At 37.2% G+C, this 20679-nt stretch overlaps 1 protein-coding gene across 2 annotated transcripts; it reads left to right on the top strand.

Annotated features, from left to right (window-relative positions):
* Positions 1 to 226: 226 nt before the first annotated feature.
* LOC113463532 (putative GPI-anchored protein At1g61900) lies at positions 227 to 18879 on the top strand. 2 transcript variants are annotated; one of them, XM_039131856.3, is made up of 8 exons: positions 247 to 423; positions 2436 to 2639; positions 2735 to 3340; positions 4552 to 4797; positions 4932 to 4943; positions 11646 to 11789; positions 14379 to 14423; positions 18363 to 18879. In XM_039131856.3, exons 1-8 carry the CDS (start codon positions 360 to 362, stop codon positions 18431 to 18433), a joined length of 1392 nt encoding a protein of 463 aa, XP_038987784.3. In that variant the 5' UTR covers positions 247 to 359; the 3' UTR covers positions 18434 to 18879. The 2 variants fall into 2 exon arrangements, 1 of the variants encoding a protein (XP_038987784.3); XR_015968817.2 differs by lacking the exon at positions 4932 to 4943 and having other exon boundaries at positions 227 to 423; positions 11635 to 11789.
* Positions 18880 to 20679: the final 1800 nt, after the last annotated feature.

The raw sequence follows: 20679 nt of genomic DNA, 5'->3' as shown, positions 1-20679 counted from the left end.
AAGAAGTAGCTCGCAGCATCAACATTCTTCTTGGCCTACATGTCAAGGTCGATAGGCTAATATTAACCGATTCTCGGCAATTAGGTTGCCGGTTGTAGTTCAAAATAAGCATAGTGTTTATTATAAAGCCTCCATAAAAATTAATATTCTCACATCTTAACAAGCGGCGTGCACGCTCCTTCGCGTTGAAGTATCATAAAAACGAGACAGCCGTTATTAATAAGCCGTTATAAATGCCATCTCGCTTTTCCTAAGGCCAACAGTTCCCACAGTGGAGTAGTGGCCACAGTAGCGGTGGTAATCATAGATTTCACCACCTTCACCGCCACTCCTCTCCATCCGAGGCCGAGGTCGCGACAATGGGAGGCCACGCGCTGCTCCCTCCCACCTCGCCCCTCCTCGGCGCCGTTCTCCTCCTCTTCTGTGAGTCCTCTCCCCTTTTCCTTCTCAACGTCTTTCCATATGTTCGCTTCTTTTCCTCTCTATCTCTTCTCGTCTTCCTCGCTCGAGCCGCCAAGAAATCTCAGCTTCTTCTTTCTCCTGGTTTTCTTGTTGATATCTTGGGTTATCAAGTTAGGAGTTGGAAATTTTTGACGGCATTTTGATTTTAAGCTCGAAATTCAAGTTTCAGGCTGCGGTGTGCTGGTAATCTATCTTGGTTCTTGATTTCGAAGAGGGTTTTTAGATTGTTTTGTTGTTTAACGAATTCGTCGTGAATTTCTGACGGAGGTTGAAATTTCTTGCGTAAATTGTGGTGGAACATTGGTTCTTGTGAAGAGCTCTGGTATTTGTGAACTTTCTCGAAGCTAGGTTTAGGGTTTGGATATTTCTTGTTTCCCCTCTAAATTGGTGATTCAAAATAGGTTTTTGCGAGAAGTTCTTGTTCTTTGTGTACTTTCTTGAAGCTCGGTTTAGGACTTGGATGTGGTTAGTTGACTTTCCGGAGATTTCACTGTGGTCTGTATTGATATTTTTGTGAAATTTGTTCTGTGTGTGAGGATCCTGGGACTGTACTTACTTCGGACTTCCTCTGTTTAGATGATGTGACGCATTGTTTTTTTTTTAACCAGTTATCCTGATAAAAAAAATGTGATGTCGTAGAATGATTTCAATTTGTCATTTTTATTTTATGATGTGCGTCGTTGCTTTTGGATGAACATGGTAGCTGATTCAGCAATCCGGTATATTGCTTAGGATGAGGTGCATGGCGATGTCTGAGTTTCTGTTTTAGCCTTCATTTGCAACAAGCCATTTACTCCAGTAGAGACTATTACGAGATTGGTTTTGATCCTTAGGCATGGTTTTCCCGGATTTAGGATTATGAATTACATTTTTTTTCCAGTGAGCATATTGCACAATCTTGTTATTAAGAAATCATGATAAAATGACAACAAATGCATGAAAGAATCATAAAGGCAGTCCACATATTTTATTGTCTATTGCTTTGGGTATAACTTTATGCTTATTGTTTAAAATTGACGGAAGCTTTTCATGTCTAGGGTCCCTATTAAAACACCTGTCATTGTGATCTAGACCAATTTTCCAGTCATAAGGAGGTAAACTTAAGGACATTGTGGAAGCTGGTGATCTTGGAGGAAATAACTTGTCAATATGGGTAGCAATGAGTCAGATACTGGTTGAATCTTGCAAGATTAGATCACTACCCATAGCGACTCTGGTATAAACTAGAATCAGGTCTGTTATCGGATAGTTATTAAATATCCCATTCAGCTGTTTTTGGCATTCCCCAGTAGTTAATTTTCCTTAAACATTTGAATCAACTAAAAGCTGTTGAGGTCGGAGCAAGGATTCATCAAATCAGGTCTTTAAAGCATTAAACCTACAAAACAAAGAGAAAATATTGGACTACAGGGGCAAAAACAGAGCGGTTCTCATTCAGCCCTTTTATAGAGGGATTAAGCAAGCAAACTTGCTGGTTTCTAGCTGGTTCCCGCATAGCTGATCTGTTTCAATGACAACATCGGACATTGGATGAGCATCATCACTCTAAAAGCTAATAATCCTGTAATATATACACCATATCAGTAGAAAATAATGTGCAACCATAAGCATAATATGTAATATCTATGTTATACCATACTAATTTGATCCAACTGATGCAATATATCTGTTACTAAGTATTCTGTTAGTTTGGTGGCATAATTTCAATATTTGGCAGTTAATTCTGGCACTCTATTTTTAAGGTATTTTATGTTTTAACTTGAGCCTTTTTTTTTTTAAATTTAGCAAATCTTTGTTTCCTCTTCCATCTTTATATTTGGAAGATTTAGAAGACAAGCCTTTGTCCACCTCATTTTGTTTCATTTTAACATTTACCTGACATGCTTTGGTTAGGCATTGTGTTTTAATGCAGCATAACGTTTTGCTGCTCTCTCTTTTTCTATCTGTAACCAATCAGTTTGCTTGTCATTCAGGTTTGCAAGAACTCTGCTGCAAATGGGACGATGTAATTGTTCATGGATTTCCATTGTTGGATCACATGGACTCTGTGCTGACAGCAGAAAAGAATGTTATGATGCCTGATACTTCCCCGAACAGTTCTCCTCAACCATTTGTTCCTCTTCTTGCACCTTCTCCAATGACACCATTTTTCAACAATAGTTCACCGAAATTATCAGGTTTTGCAGCTTAAAGTTATATTATATCTTACAAAGCTGAATAAATAATTGGTCAAGCTGCATGAACTGCATTCATGGTGCCTCCTTTCTTGTAGGACGGTGTACATTAAACTTCTCTGCTGTTGAGAGCTTGATAAGTACAACTGCTGTCGATTGTTTGGCGTCCTTTGCTCCTTTCTTGGCCAACGTAATCTGTTGCCCTCAGTTTCAGGCCACCCTGGTCATTCTGATAGGGCAATCAAGTAAATACACAGGAATGCTTGCTTTGGATTCTACTCATGCAAACTATTGCCTATCAGATTTTCAACAGATCTTAGAAAGTCGCGGGGCCAGTAATAATCTTCAAAAAATTTGCTCAATCCACCCATTAAACCTCACTGATAGCTCTTGCCCTGTCAATAATATCAATAATTTTGAGAGTGTTGTTGACTCCTCTAGACTCCTGGTTGCCTGTGGGAAAGTTGATGCTGTGAATGAATGTTGCAGCCAAATATGTCAAAATGCTATACTTGAAGCTGCCAAAAAGATTGCTTTGAGAGATGGTGGCTTGACGAGTATGGATATTACTAACAACTTGCCTGAGCACTACTCTAGAATTGCTGGTTGCAGAAGCATTGTCCTCAGATGGCTATCCAGTAGACTTGATCCATTATCTGCCAAGCATGTACTTAGACGAATATCCAACTGCAATGTTAATGAAGGTAGCTAGAAAAGAAACCTTTGCCTGTTGCGCTATGATAAAAATATAGTGCTTGAGAAATCTTTAATTAGCTCAAGTACCAATTCAACTTGGTGTGCTCCTGTATGCATTTATTACTTTCTATTTCTATTTCTATTTTTTTTTTTTTTAAATCTTTTCAGTTGAGGTTGAGTGGTTTAACTAGACTGAGCTTAGTTGAAGTGGCTGTTAGATAACATGAAGACAACTGCCTGAAACGTAATCAAAGATGGTCATCTTGTTGACTGAAGTTGTTTGAAGAATTATGTGAAGGGAAGAACTGACTTCCAACCATTGAAAGCCTATGTTCTTCATAAGTTGGATGGTTGCTATGAATTTTGATACAAGTTTCTTTTTTTTTTCTTTTTTTCCTTTTTGATGGAACCGATGCAAGTAATGTTTCATTAATTCATAATGCAAACACTACTGGCTTTATGAATCCTTATTTATTGTCTGCTCCTGGGAATATCAAAGTATGCCTCGAACTAATACTTAGTTGGTTTTTATGATCCCTTTTAGACTCATTAACTGATTAAGTTTTCCTAGTTTGGTTCTGCGAATAAATGAGTACAAGTCCAACCGACTAACTTAGTGCTATATTAAAATTAACCATGTTACTAGTAGATTCTTTTTTTTTCTTTTGTTTTGTTTTTTTTTTTTTTTTTTGAGAAGAAGAATCCTCACTTTTAGCCTTTCTGAATAGGTAGTAAATATCATAGCTGTTTGATTGTTCTTCTTTAGCCACTCCCAAGTTATTTACCATTATCTTATGCATCAGAATTTACATCCTGCATTTTTCCTTTCATGTTTGCTCTGGCTGACCTCACATTGAAGCTCTGTTTTATGGAATGTGTACCTTCAGTACTGTCTTCTTTTGTTGCAATTGAGAAAACCTATATCTAGTAATAATGTACTTGCTAAAAAACTGTAGAATGCTTTCTTGTATTGCTAAGCTTTTTAATCTATTGACCTAAATTTAGTTTTAGTTGTATATGATGCTTACTGTATTACTATTTCTATCTTGTTCAGTTCTTATTCTGTTGGTTTTTGCATATTGTTCCACTCAATGCTTCTATGTTGTATTTTAAGAATTTTGGTATCTCACCTTAATTGTTTTCTTCATTTATGTTGTTATAATACCAACTATATTTAACTTCAAAAGCCTCACCAATAAGTTTGCATTTATTGCTGCAGTATGTCCTTTAGTTTTTCCAAATACCACAAAAGTTGCGGAGTTCTGTGGGAACAGGATCAAGAATCATACTGCATGCTGCCATTCCATGAGCAATTATGTATCTCACTTGCAAAAGCAAAGTTTCATAACCAATTTACAAGCATTGGATTGTGCTGCATTGCTTGGTCTGAAGTTGCAAAAAATGAATGTTATCACAAACATCTATAGTTTCTGCCAGATAACTCTCAAAGATTTTTCACTCCAAGGTTAGTTGTAAGAAACCTTCAGCTATTATGCTGGTACCTGTAGATTATTTTTCTGCATTCAATTAATTGACATACTAACACAAATTTATCTTGTTCTTGGGTGGCTGTGATCATTTGTTCAAATGGTGAACCAGTTGGATCTCAAGGTAATATTTATGGCTCAACCTTAATTATGCTTTTTTCTCCCCCTTCCAACATGTATCACAACAGACTGATTTGCTTGTCGTAAATATAGCCATAGTGAACATTATATTGCAATCTTGTCATAACGTTTTATGAATGAAATGATTCAGCTGTTAACTCTGCATGTAGATGGTGATTAGTGATGCTCAACCGGATTTATTTGTATCTTGCTTTTGTTGTCTCTTTTTGCTAAGTAGGCTGGATTGAGTTAGTTCACCTTATCAATATGGATATGGTCCAAGAAATATTGGAAGAAGATAGATTTTCCTCAAATCACTCAACTTGAATCTCTGAAAAGAAATTTAGAAAAAGGTAGAAAAATTGCTGAAAGTAAGGTTTAGATTTCTTTTCTTTCATTCATTATTCGTTGATCAAAAATTGAGGTGTATAGTCTCTATTTATAATAGTAGTAGTGAGGTCTACTCTTGCACAAGTCAAATTCCTGTTATAGTTCGAATAGGATTAGCTTTCCAAAAATAAATATGACAAGTAGAAATAAATGCAAAAAAGCTAAAATTCTGTAGGAGGGAGATCTCGGCTCGTAAATCAACTTTGCTTTCTATCATTCCACCTAATTCTTTCTAGATTGGGAGATACGTCCAGTTAAAATCTTTTCTATTTTTTTTTTCAAATTGACTGGCTTGTTTTGGAGCCTAAACGTTGGAGTTTCGGCCAGTTTCTACCTCTTTAGAGGTTGGCGCTATGTTGTAAATATCGGAAAGGTACTCGATTTGAAAAAAAAGATCATCTTAATCATATATTATATGACTAAGTTATAACCTCCAGAAGTTTGGCATGTGATTCAGCTTTCCGATATGATGGATCTCTCTCCTATATCCCATCCAGTCTGATCCATAGTGGCCAAGATGATCCGCTTTGAGTTTAGTGATCCTTCTGGATTAGTGATACTCCTATTTATGAGATTTAGCTCCCACTAAATTAGAACTGAAGATGGAAAAACGTCTATTTCTTCGCCTCGTGGCTTTGCTTGGAGATGGTTTTCGGTCTTGGTCTTCTTCGCTAGATGGTAGATCTTCGTCTCCAGATGTGGGAGATAGCTTCGCTTCAATAGTTGTTGGTGTTTGTGTTGAAGGTGTCGCCAATTGAGACACGATCTCGGTGAGTTTGGCAATTTTGTCTTTTAGTTATGAGAAATGTTTCTTTATTTCATCATCCATCGAGGTAAAATTAGTAGCCATACTCGTTTTTATCTTTCGATGTATTTTAAGCATAGATAATTCTTCTTCTGTCTGCTTGTATTGCTTGTGCGTCTAGACCACAAATTAAGGCTCCCATAAATATAGAGGACTGAGGCTCTGATATCAGCCCAATCAAATTGACGAGAAGATTTTCCTCAACCTTTTCAACTCAAATCAAAAAATTGGCGAAAGTAGGGTTTAGGTCTTCTTTCTTTTCATTAATTATTCATTGATCAAAAACCGAGGTACATACTCTCTATTTATAATAGTAGTAGTAATGAGGTCCATCCTTGCACAATTCGGATCATATTTCTCTTCTAGTTCGAATAGGATTAGCTTTCTAAAAATAAACATGACTAATAGAAATAAATATGAAAAAAATAAAATTGTACAAGAGGTAGATTTCGACTCCTCCATCACTGTTATTTTCTATTGCTCCATCCAATTGTTCCTAGATTGAAAGATATGTCCGGTCAAAATCTCTCTCTCAAAAAAAAAAAATGGTTTGACTTGCTTATTTTGGAGCCCAAATGATGGAATTTTGGTCCATTTTAACCATCTAAGGGGTTGGCGCTGCATTATAGATCTTAAAAAGTTATTCAATTTGAATAAAATGTCATCTCAATCAGATGTCGTATGATTAAGTTATGACCTTGGAAAATTTGGCATGTGATTCGGCTTCCCGATGTGATTCGGCTATCTAGCCCTACCTATAGTGTTCAAAGTGGTTCATATCGAGTTTGGTGATCCTTCTGGATCAAGGGAATACCTTCTCTTTGATCTATGTGCATGTGCTTGGACATGTGTATATGTGGGGGTGTGTGTGCATGTATGTGGGGAGGGGGAGGGGAATTGGGAGTAGAGGGCAGGGGATATTAAAGAACTTGTGGAGTTAACGCTGTGGCTGCAAATAAACCAACATTTGAGCTGCTTAATGTTGGGTCATTATATGAAAGGGTGTTGAAACTTGAGCAGAGCTTAATTATGAATGTTTAACCTTGTTTTTTTTTCTTTGCTGAATGAGCTTGAGCTTCCTACAGTGTTCAGCTTTGGCTTGTACGAAAGTTGAGCCTTAAATGAGGCTTCAGCTTGGCTTGTTTCCCAATTGTACAAGCTCCACATATGCTGTTATCAAGCCTAACCTGAGCTGCTCGTGAATGTGTTGGTTCATCTACAACCATAGCTGTGCATCTAAAAATAAACCTAAAAATAACATGAACAGTTGGTTCGTTTGCAGTCACTACGATGTATCTAAAACTTCTTTTAAAGAAAATAAACTTTAATGATATGAACTCTTGCACATTCAAACAGTTGCAAATATGATGACTAGGGCTTTATTTTTTATTTTCATTACCGATGACCAGGGCTTTATTTTTTATTATTTTCATTACCGATGACTAGGCTTTACATGTTACCTAATAATCACATAACTTGGCCTGATTAACCCAGATAATGGTTTTTCTTTTAGATGTTAGATGCAAATTCGTACTGATTGTATTTCTGTCCTACATGTAGAACCTCATTATGTAATCTACTCATGGTTGAGTTAGATTGGTATCATGCTTGATGGCCTAATAATTGGCCTGATATGTGTCCATGTGTGCTGCACATGCAACTAAATTAATAGGATGAGACCTGAGACAAGAGAGTACTTTGGTGAAAAATTAGACTCTGAATTGTCCTTGAAGCAAAGTTTATACACTAATTAATTGAGAGGAATATTGATACGGGAAAAATGGTTCTATTTCTATAGATGGAAGTAATTCCATTATGAGATTTTTCAGTTTTCGTTTCCAGAAACTAATGATTGCACTCTTGATTATTGGAACAATACTCTCAGCCTGTGTAGTTTAATTTCTTCTTGAAACTTTGTTTAGAAAGTAGTGCATCCATAAAGGGAGTTTATATTATAATTCTACCTTCTTTTTAACCAGAGAAGCACCATGGTGAAAGTGACTTCATCCCATCATAAACATGTTGATTATTCACAGTCTGAGGCATGCACATTGCACATGCTGCCTTTGTACAAATTAAGGTCATCGATAATCAGAGGTTCTCCTGTTGTTACTAATAGTTTCACATATGGCTGGTTTTGTTGTAAGTTTTTAAGTATAAATGTGAGGAGTTTATCTATTTATTCAAGTTTTTAAGGGGTTGTATAACTAGAGCACTTGATTAGATCGCCAATAGCTATTTCATTGACCATGTGGCAGTGGGAAGGGGACTAGCCGGAGTGTTAAAAGCAAGGTTGCTGAACTGGTACGAGATGTCAGTACCGGTACGTACTATATTGACTTGAGGTTTACTGGAACTAGGGGGAGGGTGAGGGAGAATTGGGGGGAGGGGGAGAGAGAGAGAGAGAGAGAGAGAGAGAGAGAGAGAGAGAGAGAGAGAGGGGGGGGGGGGGGGGCAGGAGGGACGACATACCTCCAATGTTGTCAGCATCTTGGTCATTGGCAATGGCGGTGCAAGACTCTAACCCTAGCAAGGGGTTGCGACCTACGAAAGGCGAGGATGATCAGGAGAGGGGAGAGGGGAGAGGATTAGAGAGAGGGACAGAGGGGAGAGGAGAGGGAAGGATTGAGAGAGAAGGATACAGGGGAAAGGTGAGGAAGATCGGGTGAGAGGGGAGAATGATTGGGAGAGTCATGATTCATGACTCAAATTATAAACCACCGAGCCACCTGTTTTGGGTTGGAACAGTCCAAAATGGCTTGAAATGGGCAGAACCAAAAGGTTCAAGCCGGTTCAGCCTAGGTCTCAACTGGAACCGACTCAGGTAGGCAAACTGCCCTGATTCTTGGCCAGTCGAGTCCAGTATGATGTGAATCGCCTAGTTCATGAGGTTCAGCAGCTCTTGTTAAAAGGGATGATCTAGACCTTGAGGTAACACATTGCTTGACCATGATAGTTGGATGGAACAAAGTGCAATGCATCTAATTGGAATAAGCATGGAGGATCAACAATTTTTCGCTTGTATCCACTACATGAACTTTGATTGCATTATACCAATGATATCCCCTTCCTCTCACATATACACATGAACAAGACCCCTGAGAACATAAACATAAATCTGATTTTTTTTCTCATCATTTTTGTAAAAAATATTGTTGTTTAACTATCTGAAATTAGAATATAGAGTGCGGCAAAGAAATGAAGGAATTCTCCAGAGTTTGGGATATTGATTTTTAGCCTTTTTGTTTTTGGTAATTCAATCTTAGTGAATATTTATTTGTCACCAGATTGATAAGCTAATATACTATTCATGCAACGTGTGCCCTATCCTTCTCTTATAAGAATTCCCTAGTTCTTAGTTGGATTTAAAACTTGTGTGTTGCTCAACGAACAATTGAAGTTTATTTGATATTTCTTGTTCTTGTTGCATACTTCTTTGTTGTATCTTGACCTTAAGTTACCCATGACTCAACTTTGGCATCATCCATTAGTTATCGTATCATCTTCCATTGGTCATCTTATATCCATTTTCCTACATGTCATTTCAGGTTATATCAATTTGATCTTTGCCTACTAAAATGGTTTATTTAACTTTACACCAAGGTATGCTATATCGGTTTGAACCGAGCGGTATGAGGTGTACCATCCCATACCCAGTTCGGTACCAATACCCGGTACGGGTGGCGTATCGACACTCGGTACGCCAAAAAATTTCGTACCATACCGTACCGACAATGTGCTAGTGTGGCACCGGTACAGGGTCCAGTACAGAGACGGCAGACGATGCTTTACACCTTCCATTATGCCTATATCAAATATGCCTCCTGTACTACTATGTCTATGTTTTGATATCTTGTTATATATTTTCGTGGTTAACTGTCTTGAAAAACTGAAACTGAATGTGACTAAATGTGTGCTCCTTTTACTTTTCAACCTTCCTTCCTACATGGCAAGTCATAGTGAAGATAACTGAGTGGAGCTTTCTATAAATTAATATTTGGAAAATGCACTTAAAAAAATCTTTCTTACTCCTTTCGTAATAATTATATAAATTAATTGTAATGGTTACCTTCCCAGTTCGAGCAATATATTTGTTGTTTCATGATCATTTGGTAGAGATTTCCACTAGAATAAAAAGGAGCACTGATTTTGTTGATGGTTGTTTGACATTATATTTTTGAGCTTGAACTTTTTGTTCAGCATAAGATTTTTAACAAGGAAGGTAGTACCAGAACCGACATTTGTGCTGGTTGGCCAGCGAGATGGTATGGTACGCCTTCGTGCCGTGCCGTTCCGGTGTGAAGTGATAGGCAAAACTGGAAGGAAGGGGGAGAGGGAGTAAAAAAGAGAGAGAAATAGAGGGAGAGAGGAAGGGAGGGAGAGAGGGAGAGGGCGGCGGCCGGAACAAGGGCAAAGGAGGGGGGATAGAGGGATTTTGAAGCCCTCTTTCCTCCATATATCGGAACAGAAGTAAATTCCTTGTTTCCCAATGAAACAAGGGTTTCAGCCCCTTTTTATATATTTTTTCGATTTTTTACTTGTTATTTTCTTTTTTATATTTTTCCTTTTTTTATTTTTTTAAATTTTTTTAAGTGAACAAGGGGCCCTCCCTCATCTCTGTTCTAGCCGCCAGCCACTCTCTCTCTCTCCCCCTTTCTCCCTTCCCCCTCTCTCTATTCCTCCCTCTCTTTTTCTCCCCCTCCCTTTCCACCAGTTTCTTGTTTTGGAGGCCGAAACCACCCCGGTCTACCACCAGTATGGTTCAGTACGTCCCGAACCGTGCGATTCGGGATGGTTTCGCCAACGTTGTGATGTTGGACAATAGGGAAAGAAAGAAAGAGAGAAGGAGAGAGGAGAAATAGAGGAGAGAGGAGGGAGGAGGAGGAAGAAGAGCTAGGCTTCGCACCTATCCCCGCTCAGGGTTTCACATGCTAGAGCTAAAGAAAGGAATTCAGAAATTTTTTTATTCATAGCATAACCTTAAGCGATGTACGGTCCAACATATTTATAAGATCCAGAAAAATGCAAAAGACCCCAAAAAAAAACTAGTCTTACAAAAGACGCTCAAAATAACGAAATACCAAAATAAGCCCTAAAGACTGTCAAATAACAAAATATTCTAATAGGCCCAAATAACATAAAATCACTCCAAAATAAAATCAAACTGGCTGGACCATCCTCCTGTGGCGACCGTAGACCCGAGTGATAGATGACCTGGCACTGGTGTCCGCGCCACGTTGGTTCTTAGGATTGCTTTAAAACTTATCATAGTTAAAGGCAAAACCCAGTATGGTATAAATCATATTCTATCTATTCAAATAATGCTTTTTGCATATCAGGTTATGCAAATAGCATAGACTAAATCTTTGGGCAAATCCCAGATAAAATTCATTTTGAAAAATCAAGTACTTAATCATATACCATGTAGTTGTCTCTATATAATTGTTGTCAAAACTGTTGATATTGTTTGAAATCATATATTAATTATTGTTCTTTCAAGTTTTGCTCCAGAGTCTGGATGCCTCCTTCCAAGCTTGCCATCAGATGCAACATTTGACCCTTCTTCTGGAATCAGCTTCACCTGTGATCTGAATGACAATATTGCAGCTCCATGGCCCTCTGCATCTGGACCTCCAACATCTTCCTGCAACAAATGTATGTCCGTTATCTGTATAAATGTGTAATTTACTTGTTTCTTCTTCTTCTTTCCCTGCTATCTTTGCTTAGGATCATGAAATGAGCACCAAAATATGCAGTTTTAATCCAGAAAAGATTTGGTGGGCTCATATATTTGTTTCATTTGGTTAGTAAGTTGCATGAGTTTTAGTTACATGAGATGCAACATTAAAAATATTAAGTCACTGTACCATGCCTTCCTGAGATACTGCTAATGCCCTTGTGATTTTATGAATGACTTGCAACCTGTAACTTGGAAAAACTTTCAACTTGAATTAAACCATGGGGCTATGATGCAATTGACATGGGCAATGGTGTTGCTTGGTGGCACGAATATGGGTATCTGACATGACATTCCTAAAATCCAGATATGACAGACAACGAGTTCATATTTACATACATATGTGCATGTTTTTTTTTTCCAGTAACCTGTACATGTATATTAGTTATTTATGTGATATATTAGAAGTGAAGTTGCTTTTTTCTATTATAGTCTAAAAATTTAAATATAGAAACTTAACCTTGTATCTAATCATGTCACGTAATAGATTTATGAACTTTCTCTTGTGAGTGCAATAGGGCCAGTATGCTTGCTTGATGTATTGCTAGTAGTAGCTGGAGCACTGTTTAAGTTTTGTTAGAAGTTTTCTTCAAGTACTATATCTACTTGCCCTTTCCATCCGAGCCTCTGACATCTTCCTGCAACAAGTGTTTGTCCATGTGTCACACAAATGTCTATTTTACTTGTTTCATTTTCTTCTTTCCCCTGCCATTTGGTTTGATTGTGAAATGTTCACCAAAATATGCAGTTCTATTCTAGAAAAGATTTCGTGGGCTTATATATTTGTTTCAGCTTCATTTAAGGTTGTAAGTTACATGAGTTTATTTGATAACAAAGGACACAACTTTAAATAATTGAAGGACCATACCATACCTGCCTAAAATACTGCTACTACCCCTGTTATTCTATGAATTATTTGTAACCTGTGACTTAAAAAAAAAAATCAACACGTCTTCTTGAATTAAAGCATAGAGCTGACATGTGCAATGGACTCACTTGGTGGCACAAATATGGGTATCTGACATGGCATTCCTAAAATCTAGGGATGATAGCATGGCCATATACATGTACATGCATGTGAACATGTTTTTTTTATCAATAATCCATGCATGTATGTTAGTTATATATTGGTTATATTGAGCGTCAAGCTTTTTTCTATTATAGACTGAAAAAAGAAAATATAAAAACTTAACCTTTTATCCAATATTGCATGCTTATGTGATCGCTTGATGCATCGATAGTAGTAGCTGAAGCACTGCTATTTAAATTTTTTTTTTCGAACTTTTCTTCTTTAAGTACTATATCTTCTTGGCCCTTTGCATTTGAACTGCCAACATCTTCCTGCGACAAGTGTATGTCCGTGGGCCATAAAAAATATCTGGTTTGTTTCTCCTTCTTCTTTTCCCTACCATCTTTGCTTTGGATTTTGAAATGTGCACCATGCAGTTTTATTCCAGAAAAGGTTTGGTGGGCTCATATATTTGTTTCAGCTTTCTTTAAGGTAATAAGTGACATGAGTTTATTTAGTAACATGGAACATTAAAATATCAAATGACCATACAATACCTCGTAAGGGACTGCTAATACCCTTGTGATTTTATGAGTTACTTGCAACCTGTAACTTCAACCAAGGTAAGCCGATCTTTTTGATAACTGATATTTAGTTTGATAGGATTTGCTCGAATACCAAGCGGTCCATTTAGTTAGGGATGCTATATGCTTGGGTCTGGTCTGGTTACCTCCAAAGTCTAACCTGCATCATTGGTTGTTCTGGTCTAAATTCCTGCCCAAACACTATCCGTCCAAGAATCTCTGTCAAAGTGCAGGTCTGGGTACTACTAGATAATTTATAAGACTCATTAGCTTTATGTGTTGGATACTGGTATACTCTGACCTGTAACCTTCTGATGCTCATTGGGTTTGGATTGGTATAGTTCGAGTCTATGTCCAGGTAACAAACAGGTGCATATTATTGGGCTAGTCAAATTTCCTTTATGCTCTCAAAAATATTCATTAATCTCATAGCTTCAAAGTATTGATAATAACTTTTATGAGAATGTTTAGAATATGTGAGTAGAACTTTACATTATATTCCAGGTAAACTATTTAGTCCAGATCGAGTTGAGTTGCTAAAAATTAATTCCATGCCCTAGTTTGTTATTTGATAAGGTTGGGTCTGCTTCAGCTACATTTTTCTAGACCCAGATCTGGACCTGAAAACTTTTTTGGGGGCCTAAAGGGTTCCATATTGGCTCTGCGTCCATGAGAACCATGCTTTTGCATGGAAAAACAGCAGTTTGTATGTAATTCTGCTTAGACAACCTTTCTGATTGAATGCTTGACAGTTAATGAAACTAATTGACTTCTTGAAGCCACATATGTTTCTTTTCTTGCGTATGGAACTGATTTCATGAGTGATAAATTATGCATTCTTGATTTAAAAATCCATTTTTTTCCTTTTCATTTTGTGTTGTGTAACCTTGGGCATGTTCTCTTGATTTATGCAGCTGTCAACTTGCCGGCACTTCCAGCTGCAACATCTGCACACATTGGTTAGTATCATGGTTGCTATTCTAAATGTTTTCTTCACCCACCTTCATGCGCTCTCTTCCATTGATTTCTGAAGGGATTATCGTGAGGTTCTGTTTTGTTTGAATTTTCATATTTGAATAATGATGCACATTTGAAAAAAAATATAGCATTCACTCAAAAATATCTCTGTTTTGAGTTTTTAAGGTTGAGAAGGTCCCGCATTTTTAGGAATCAGGATATGTCTTTTTTCCCACAGGACGTATCTGTTGATATGATGTCACATATCCAATAATGCTTGTTCAGTGCTACTTGAGGAAGCAGACAACACTCAGCCCCTTTATTAGTGGAGCATCACCTCTTATCTCTTCCCACTACCTTATAGCACTGCTAGCTGCCATGTGGCATTATTGGCACTTGATATCATGGGTTATATTAAAAAAAGGCATCCCAGTGCATGAGGCTTCTGGCATTGTGGGGTTTGGAAAGGGTCGGATGTATGCAGCCTCACCTTTTTGTGTGGAGAGGCTGTTTCCATATTTTAAACTTATGCCATGGGTCACACGGTGAAATAAACTTAAAAAAATACAAAATAATCAATTCATTACTTATAAATTTTCTATAGCAATATTATAAAGCTAGAAGAAATGGTCTAGCTTATTACACGCGCATTTAAGCTCTAACTAAAAAATGTTTAGACCAATAAGAGCCCCCACTAGATTGAGAAATCTTTACAATGCCATTTCTAATTTGATGAACTATCTTAAAAGAATAATTACAGAAAGCAATTCAGTGAGCCATGAAGTATGACTTGAAAGAATGTTGTCATTTCCACATGTTACTTTGAATCTTTTTTGATACATGAGCATTATATGTATTTCATGAAAACCATACTTTTTTGTTTTAAAAATTCTTTTAGTTTTGTTATTTAAAACAGAAAATTAAATTATGAAAACCTATACATTTTATCTATCAAGCCTACATCTGAATCAAGACAACTTTCAGTAGTAGAATGCATCTTTTTTTTTTTTGATGTTGATAGCAACATGCATCTTGACATGAATGTTCTTTTTTGACATGGTTTTTTAAAAAAATTGATAAAATCAACAACATATTTTAAATAAATCAGGGTAATCTTTCCCGTATCTTGAGGCTTCCATGAGGTGGCCTAATTCATGAAAGTTATGGCATGCCTTTTTCCGAAGTTTTGTATTGCAAAAATAAAAAAATACATATCTTTCCAGGTATATTATGGATGTATTGCTCCAGTTTCCTTAGTTGCAGCAAGAACCATACTTTCATCTTTTTTAGTACACTTAAACATTTAAATCTGTAATGATCTTAGCCTCAGAGGCAAGATTAATGATTTTCTTAGAAATAAAATGGAAAAGACAAGTGAAAATAATGAAAAGAAAAAACTTGTGCAGCCCAAATTTTTAGGGGGTTTTCACTGGGTTTTAGGGGTTGGGTGACAAGAACTGGTGCCTCTAAATGGGGGTCAACTGCAGTTGAAATTTTGAATGATGGTTTAATGGGTTGAGACACTTGTCATAAAGTCATTGAAGAGGGACGGAGGGATGGAGGGAGTATATCACTTAATTAACTTTTATATTAAATTCAGTAGTCTCATAGTATTTGTTCACAAGTATTTCTTTACATGTCAGTAGACTTAATTTCATTTGAATCAACTCATTTTACCTTTTATTCAAAAAGAAAAAAAAAGAAAAAGTTTTACCTAATGGTCTCAAGCTGGAACATTTGCAGAATGTAATTAGCCAGATAATACTCTTATACTGGACAAACATTGTCACACAAGACAAATCTAATACTCGACTATTTAATGGTCGATTGGCAACATAAGATATTCACGACAGGTTAATAAGTAACATGACTGCTGAAAACATCAACGTGTGAGTTGCATAAAACAAAGAATGCAATGTCTGAACCAAGGTTCGCTGTACCGGTCGGTACCGGTCGGTACCGAGCGTACCGTACCCGTACCGATGGGTACCGGTATCGGTACACCAATGTCGGTACGGTCGGTACCGAGCGTACGGTACTGTACCGACACTCGGTACGCCTATACTAATGCGGCACCGGTACGGGGTTCGGTACCGGTACGGCGAACCTTGGTCTGAACTATGTTCAGATGGGGCTTCATTTAGGGCTCTTACCTTGCACCATATCTCTTGATAAAAGGGTTTGCATTTCTCCAATTTTATCATTCATTTTACTTATTTTGTATCATTCACTGTTGTAGAAATTCATCTTGCTTTTAAGGTTGTTGTGATGAAATTGCTTGCCATTTCTTTCTATTGCTTTTAAATAATTTGATGATGAATACTGAACCATGGCATTCATTGCTCACTATTTTTTTCAGCCATTGTGTTTTAGTCAATAGCCTTTCTCTTTGTTCAACAATGAAGAAGAAAAACCTTTTGAAAAAGAAAAGGAGCATCGGAGGAAAAGATGATTATTGAGTTAGGATGCAATCAAGAAGATTATTGAGGTAGCGTTGCAATGCATTACCAACAAAAGACACCAATTTCAGTGACCATTATAACATCACTAAATGCAATCATGCTTGAAGAAAAAGGACTCCACAGGTGATTTTGAGCCAAAATAAGACTTAAACTTAACAGACATAAGGACTAATGCATAATTCACTTAAAACTAGACCTAGGGTTTGCGGGGAGGGGCAGAGAGAGGAGGAGGAGGGAGGAGGGGGAGTTAAAGTGGTTTCCCATGCTTGCAGTGGGGGGGGGGGGGACGGGTTGTATCCAGAGGGCTGAGGAGTCACTGAGCGACCAAGGGGCTGGATGGAAGACTGGGGGCTGAATGGGGGAGGGGGGATGAGGGCCAATGATTCATTAAGAGTCAAGGATGATTGGGGTCAATTGATGGCGAGGAATGGGGCTTACCTAATGGGTAATTTGACAATGAGCGGTTGTGTTGGAGTTGAGGTGATGCCAGAGACAATAGATGGAAAGAGCTGTTGGCTTGGCTGATTGAGGAGCTGAGAAGTGGACAGCCGAGATGGTTATGGGAAGAAGGATGAGAAAATTAATATACTGAAACATTTTAATGTATAGTAAAATTATATTTTATTTACCTGACAAATTTTTATACGGATATGGGAATATGAATTTTGTTATGTCAGGAAGTTTTGGAAGATCAGAGATTGGATAATTTTTTCTTCTTGCAATCAGAGTTTTATGGAATTGACAAGTTTGATGGTTATCTTTCTCCATGGAGTAGATGAGATGGTAGAAATCTATATCATAGGTGAGATGTTGACAACCTACATCGACAGTGATGTAACAACTCCTTTTTTGAAGCCAGTGAGATGTCAAGCAGTGTTCTCTCACTTTTGTCCTTTGGTTACCAATTCTAGATTTTTCTTTTGCAGACTGTAATTGCCAACTTTTGGGGTAGAAAGGTGGCAACTGACAGATCTGGAACATAATCACCTTACAGCAATTTGGGAATCAAACTTAGCAATTTTCTGCACAACTCTCACCATTTTTTAATATAATCTCACTTAGATACTAATCATCATGGAACTGCTTCTAAAAATGCTCCTTTCCTTCCATTCCGACCGCATAACATGTTCATAGCAGGTCACCTACTTCAATCAGGTAGCAGTTTGGCTTCATACAAGTGAGGTGACTGATTTATTTTGCACGTGCTTGAAGATTTTGAGGAAGAAAAAAGTTACACAATGTTTGAATTGTAGATGCCATTTGTAAGCATTATTCGGTATTAGTTTGGATGAATGTTATTTGTGAGTGCAGTTTTAAGATGTTTAAACCGTTAGAGATAATGATTCAGCAAATCAAACTTTGTTGCTTATTCTCCTGGGCACAATTTTTTCTAAAGCTGTTTGGGAGGTTAGCATGTCCTTTTTTTTTTTTCCGATCAAGTTGGCTTTCTATTTTAGTTATTAATGCATTCTTTTTCAGGTGAAAATGGAATAGACATGAAGCTTCCTTTGTTCATTGGTTTGTTACTGGCTCTTCAAATGCTTTCATGATCCTGCGATGGTTTGTTACTGGCTCTTCAAATGCTTTCATGGTCCTGTGATGGATGGCAATTTCAATCATTATTATATCTGAAAGGATGCTGCTACCAAATAGTTGGGACGAGGCTAGATGGTTCATGCTGCTACTGGGCTGATATTGTTGGTCATCACATCCTTGATGGTAAGGATTCAAACGAAGACTTTGCCCAGCACAGTAGACTACGTTCTGCAACAGGCCTTTTTTATTGAAGTTCTGGCAACCATGATTCTTGCAAGTAATGTAATAATACTTGTAAAGGGAGGGGAAAAATCCGGAGTGAGGAAATATGTAATTAATTAGAGATAGATGTGCAATCCCATTTGGAGCTTCTTCATAGAAGCTTTTCCTAGATCTCCTTGTCGGCAGTCGAATGTAAATTTAGGCCAATCAATGCAATTATCTCCTCTCTAAGTGTCCACTAATTATTGTTGAAGTCTCCGCATGGACCCCAGGCCAATGGTTGGGCGTTGCTAAAATTAATCAATTGCTTGCACAAAACCCAGGGATCAGTGGCATGTGAAGTTCACCAGTGAGCTTTTTGATGGAAATTGAGAGACTTTGCTAATACAGCTAGAACCTGAAAAAACTAATAAACATTTATTATCATTGTAATACAATTCTTTAGTTATTTTCATATTACTTCTGAATTCTTGCAATTTTGCAGCAATATCATGTGAGATCAGCAAGCGTATTTGATTCATAGATCAGTTAAAGTTTTTTTCTTTTGAAAAAAAAAAGTTGTTTTGATATCTTTGTATGGTATCATAGCACAAAGTTTCACTGATTTTTGCAAAGGGAACACGTTAAAAGGAATATTATCAAATCAGACTTGTTAAACACTACCCATTAAAAAGCAATTCCATTTGTATAATTATGTACGAAAAGAAATCAAACAGCCCCATCTGAGCAACTAGTCTGAAGAGATGTCGAACTGGTCTCTAGTATTCTTATGACGGACATTAAGAAATATTCTGCCGGTTTTCTCTGGGATTATATCATCCTACGCCTAAATTAAGAAACCGAGATGACACGGTACGCAGGTGTTTATTATAAATATAAGATGATGGGGAAATCCATTTTCTGGAAACCATGTTGCATATCAGGTGCATTTAATCTGCACGAGGTCTTTTCGGGTGGACGAATAAGAATTGGATGGAATGAAAGCTGAACATGATCGGTCAAAAATTTTGAACAGGTTGGAAGTCTTCAAAGAGGATAGCTTAAACTATAGCTTTTGTATTTCTAGAGGATTGAGTCCGGAGTCACATTTCAGCTGTCACCTTTCGAATGCACCCGAATTGCCACCATTTCAGTAAATTCTGCTGCAATTATTCCACAACCCATTCAATCATGAAGAATAGGTTGTCCTTCCCCAAGAGCCAGCCATGCACGTTGGCGTTTTACAATCAAGAAGGTTTGTTGGGTTTAATCAACAAAGGAGCCAATTTGTCCTGGTCTATAATCTGGACTCAGTTTCTATGTTGCACCATATCTCACCTCATATCAACAGCTCCACTAATGGAAGCTCGCCATGTTGATGGAGTCCAAGGTTTCTGATTAGCAGTCTTGTTCCACTCATGGCTATTCTGTATATAGAGTTTAGGATTTGATTTAGTATTACGTGTGTGGATAAGGTGGAGGATAACAATTTGACTTCGCGCAAGTTGCTATCAGGTTCATATCAGCATTGCAACTTTTGTAAGCATTTATCTTTGAAATCTGTTAGTATGATGTACACTGCATGATGTTTGGCTAGAAATATAATCTAATAATTCATAGTTATCTTCTTTAGATACGGTATGAGCTCATTACTTGGTCAAACAATTTTTCTGTAATCTTCAGATGATGTGATATATACAGATTTACTCTAAAATTTCAATCTTTCTCTCATGTATATTATTATTCTATGAACCCATCATGTAGTCATAAAATCATCTGCTATGTTGCATAAATGTTAATTACTTATATATAGTAGCTAGATGTTTATGAAGGTAATATGCAAAAGAATACTTTATAAGGGTACATATGTAAACAAAATATTTGCAATGATATACACATAATTTTTAGATATTTATAAGGATATACATGTAAAATAGCCTTTTCACAAGGATTAAATGTTTAATTAAGAAACACCTTCTCTCTGAGTCTTCTAATGGATCCATCTGAAATAGGGTTTTTCGAGCATTTGCCCATCTTAATCTTCTTGTCTCCTATTTAT

This window comes from Phoenix dactylifera, chromosome 9, assembly GCF_051530095.1.
Source record: "Phoenix dactylifera cultivar Ajwa chromosome 9, Ajwa_hap1_PhDact_Kaust_v1.1, whole genome shotgun sequence".
NCBI classification, from domain to species: domain Eukaryota; kingdom Viridiplantae; phylum Streptophyta; class Magnoliopsida; order Arecales; family Arecaceae; genus Phoenix; species Phoenix dactylifera.
The sequence above is the reverse complement of the archived record's forward strand: the minus strand, read 5'-3'. Positions and strand labels throughout refer to the sequence as shown.

Bases quoted from the DNA above. Each gene is read 5' to 3' on its own strand.
- LOC113463532 (XM_039131856.3), top strand. From the start codon at position 360: ATGGGAGGCCACGCGCTGCTCCCTCCCACCTCGCCCCTCCTCGGCGCC. The intron at 3,341-4,551 runs GTAGCTAGAAAA...TTATTGCTGCAG, and splicing joins CAACTGCAATGTTAATGAAG to TATGTCCTTTAGTTTTTCCA. The intron at 11,790-14,378 runs GTATGTCCGTTA...TGATTTATGCAG, and splicing joins AACATCTTCCTGCAACAAAT to CTGTCAACTTGCCGGCACTT.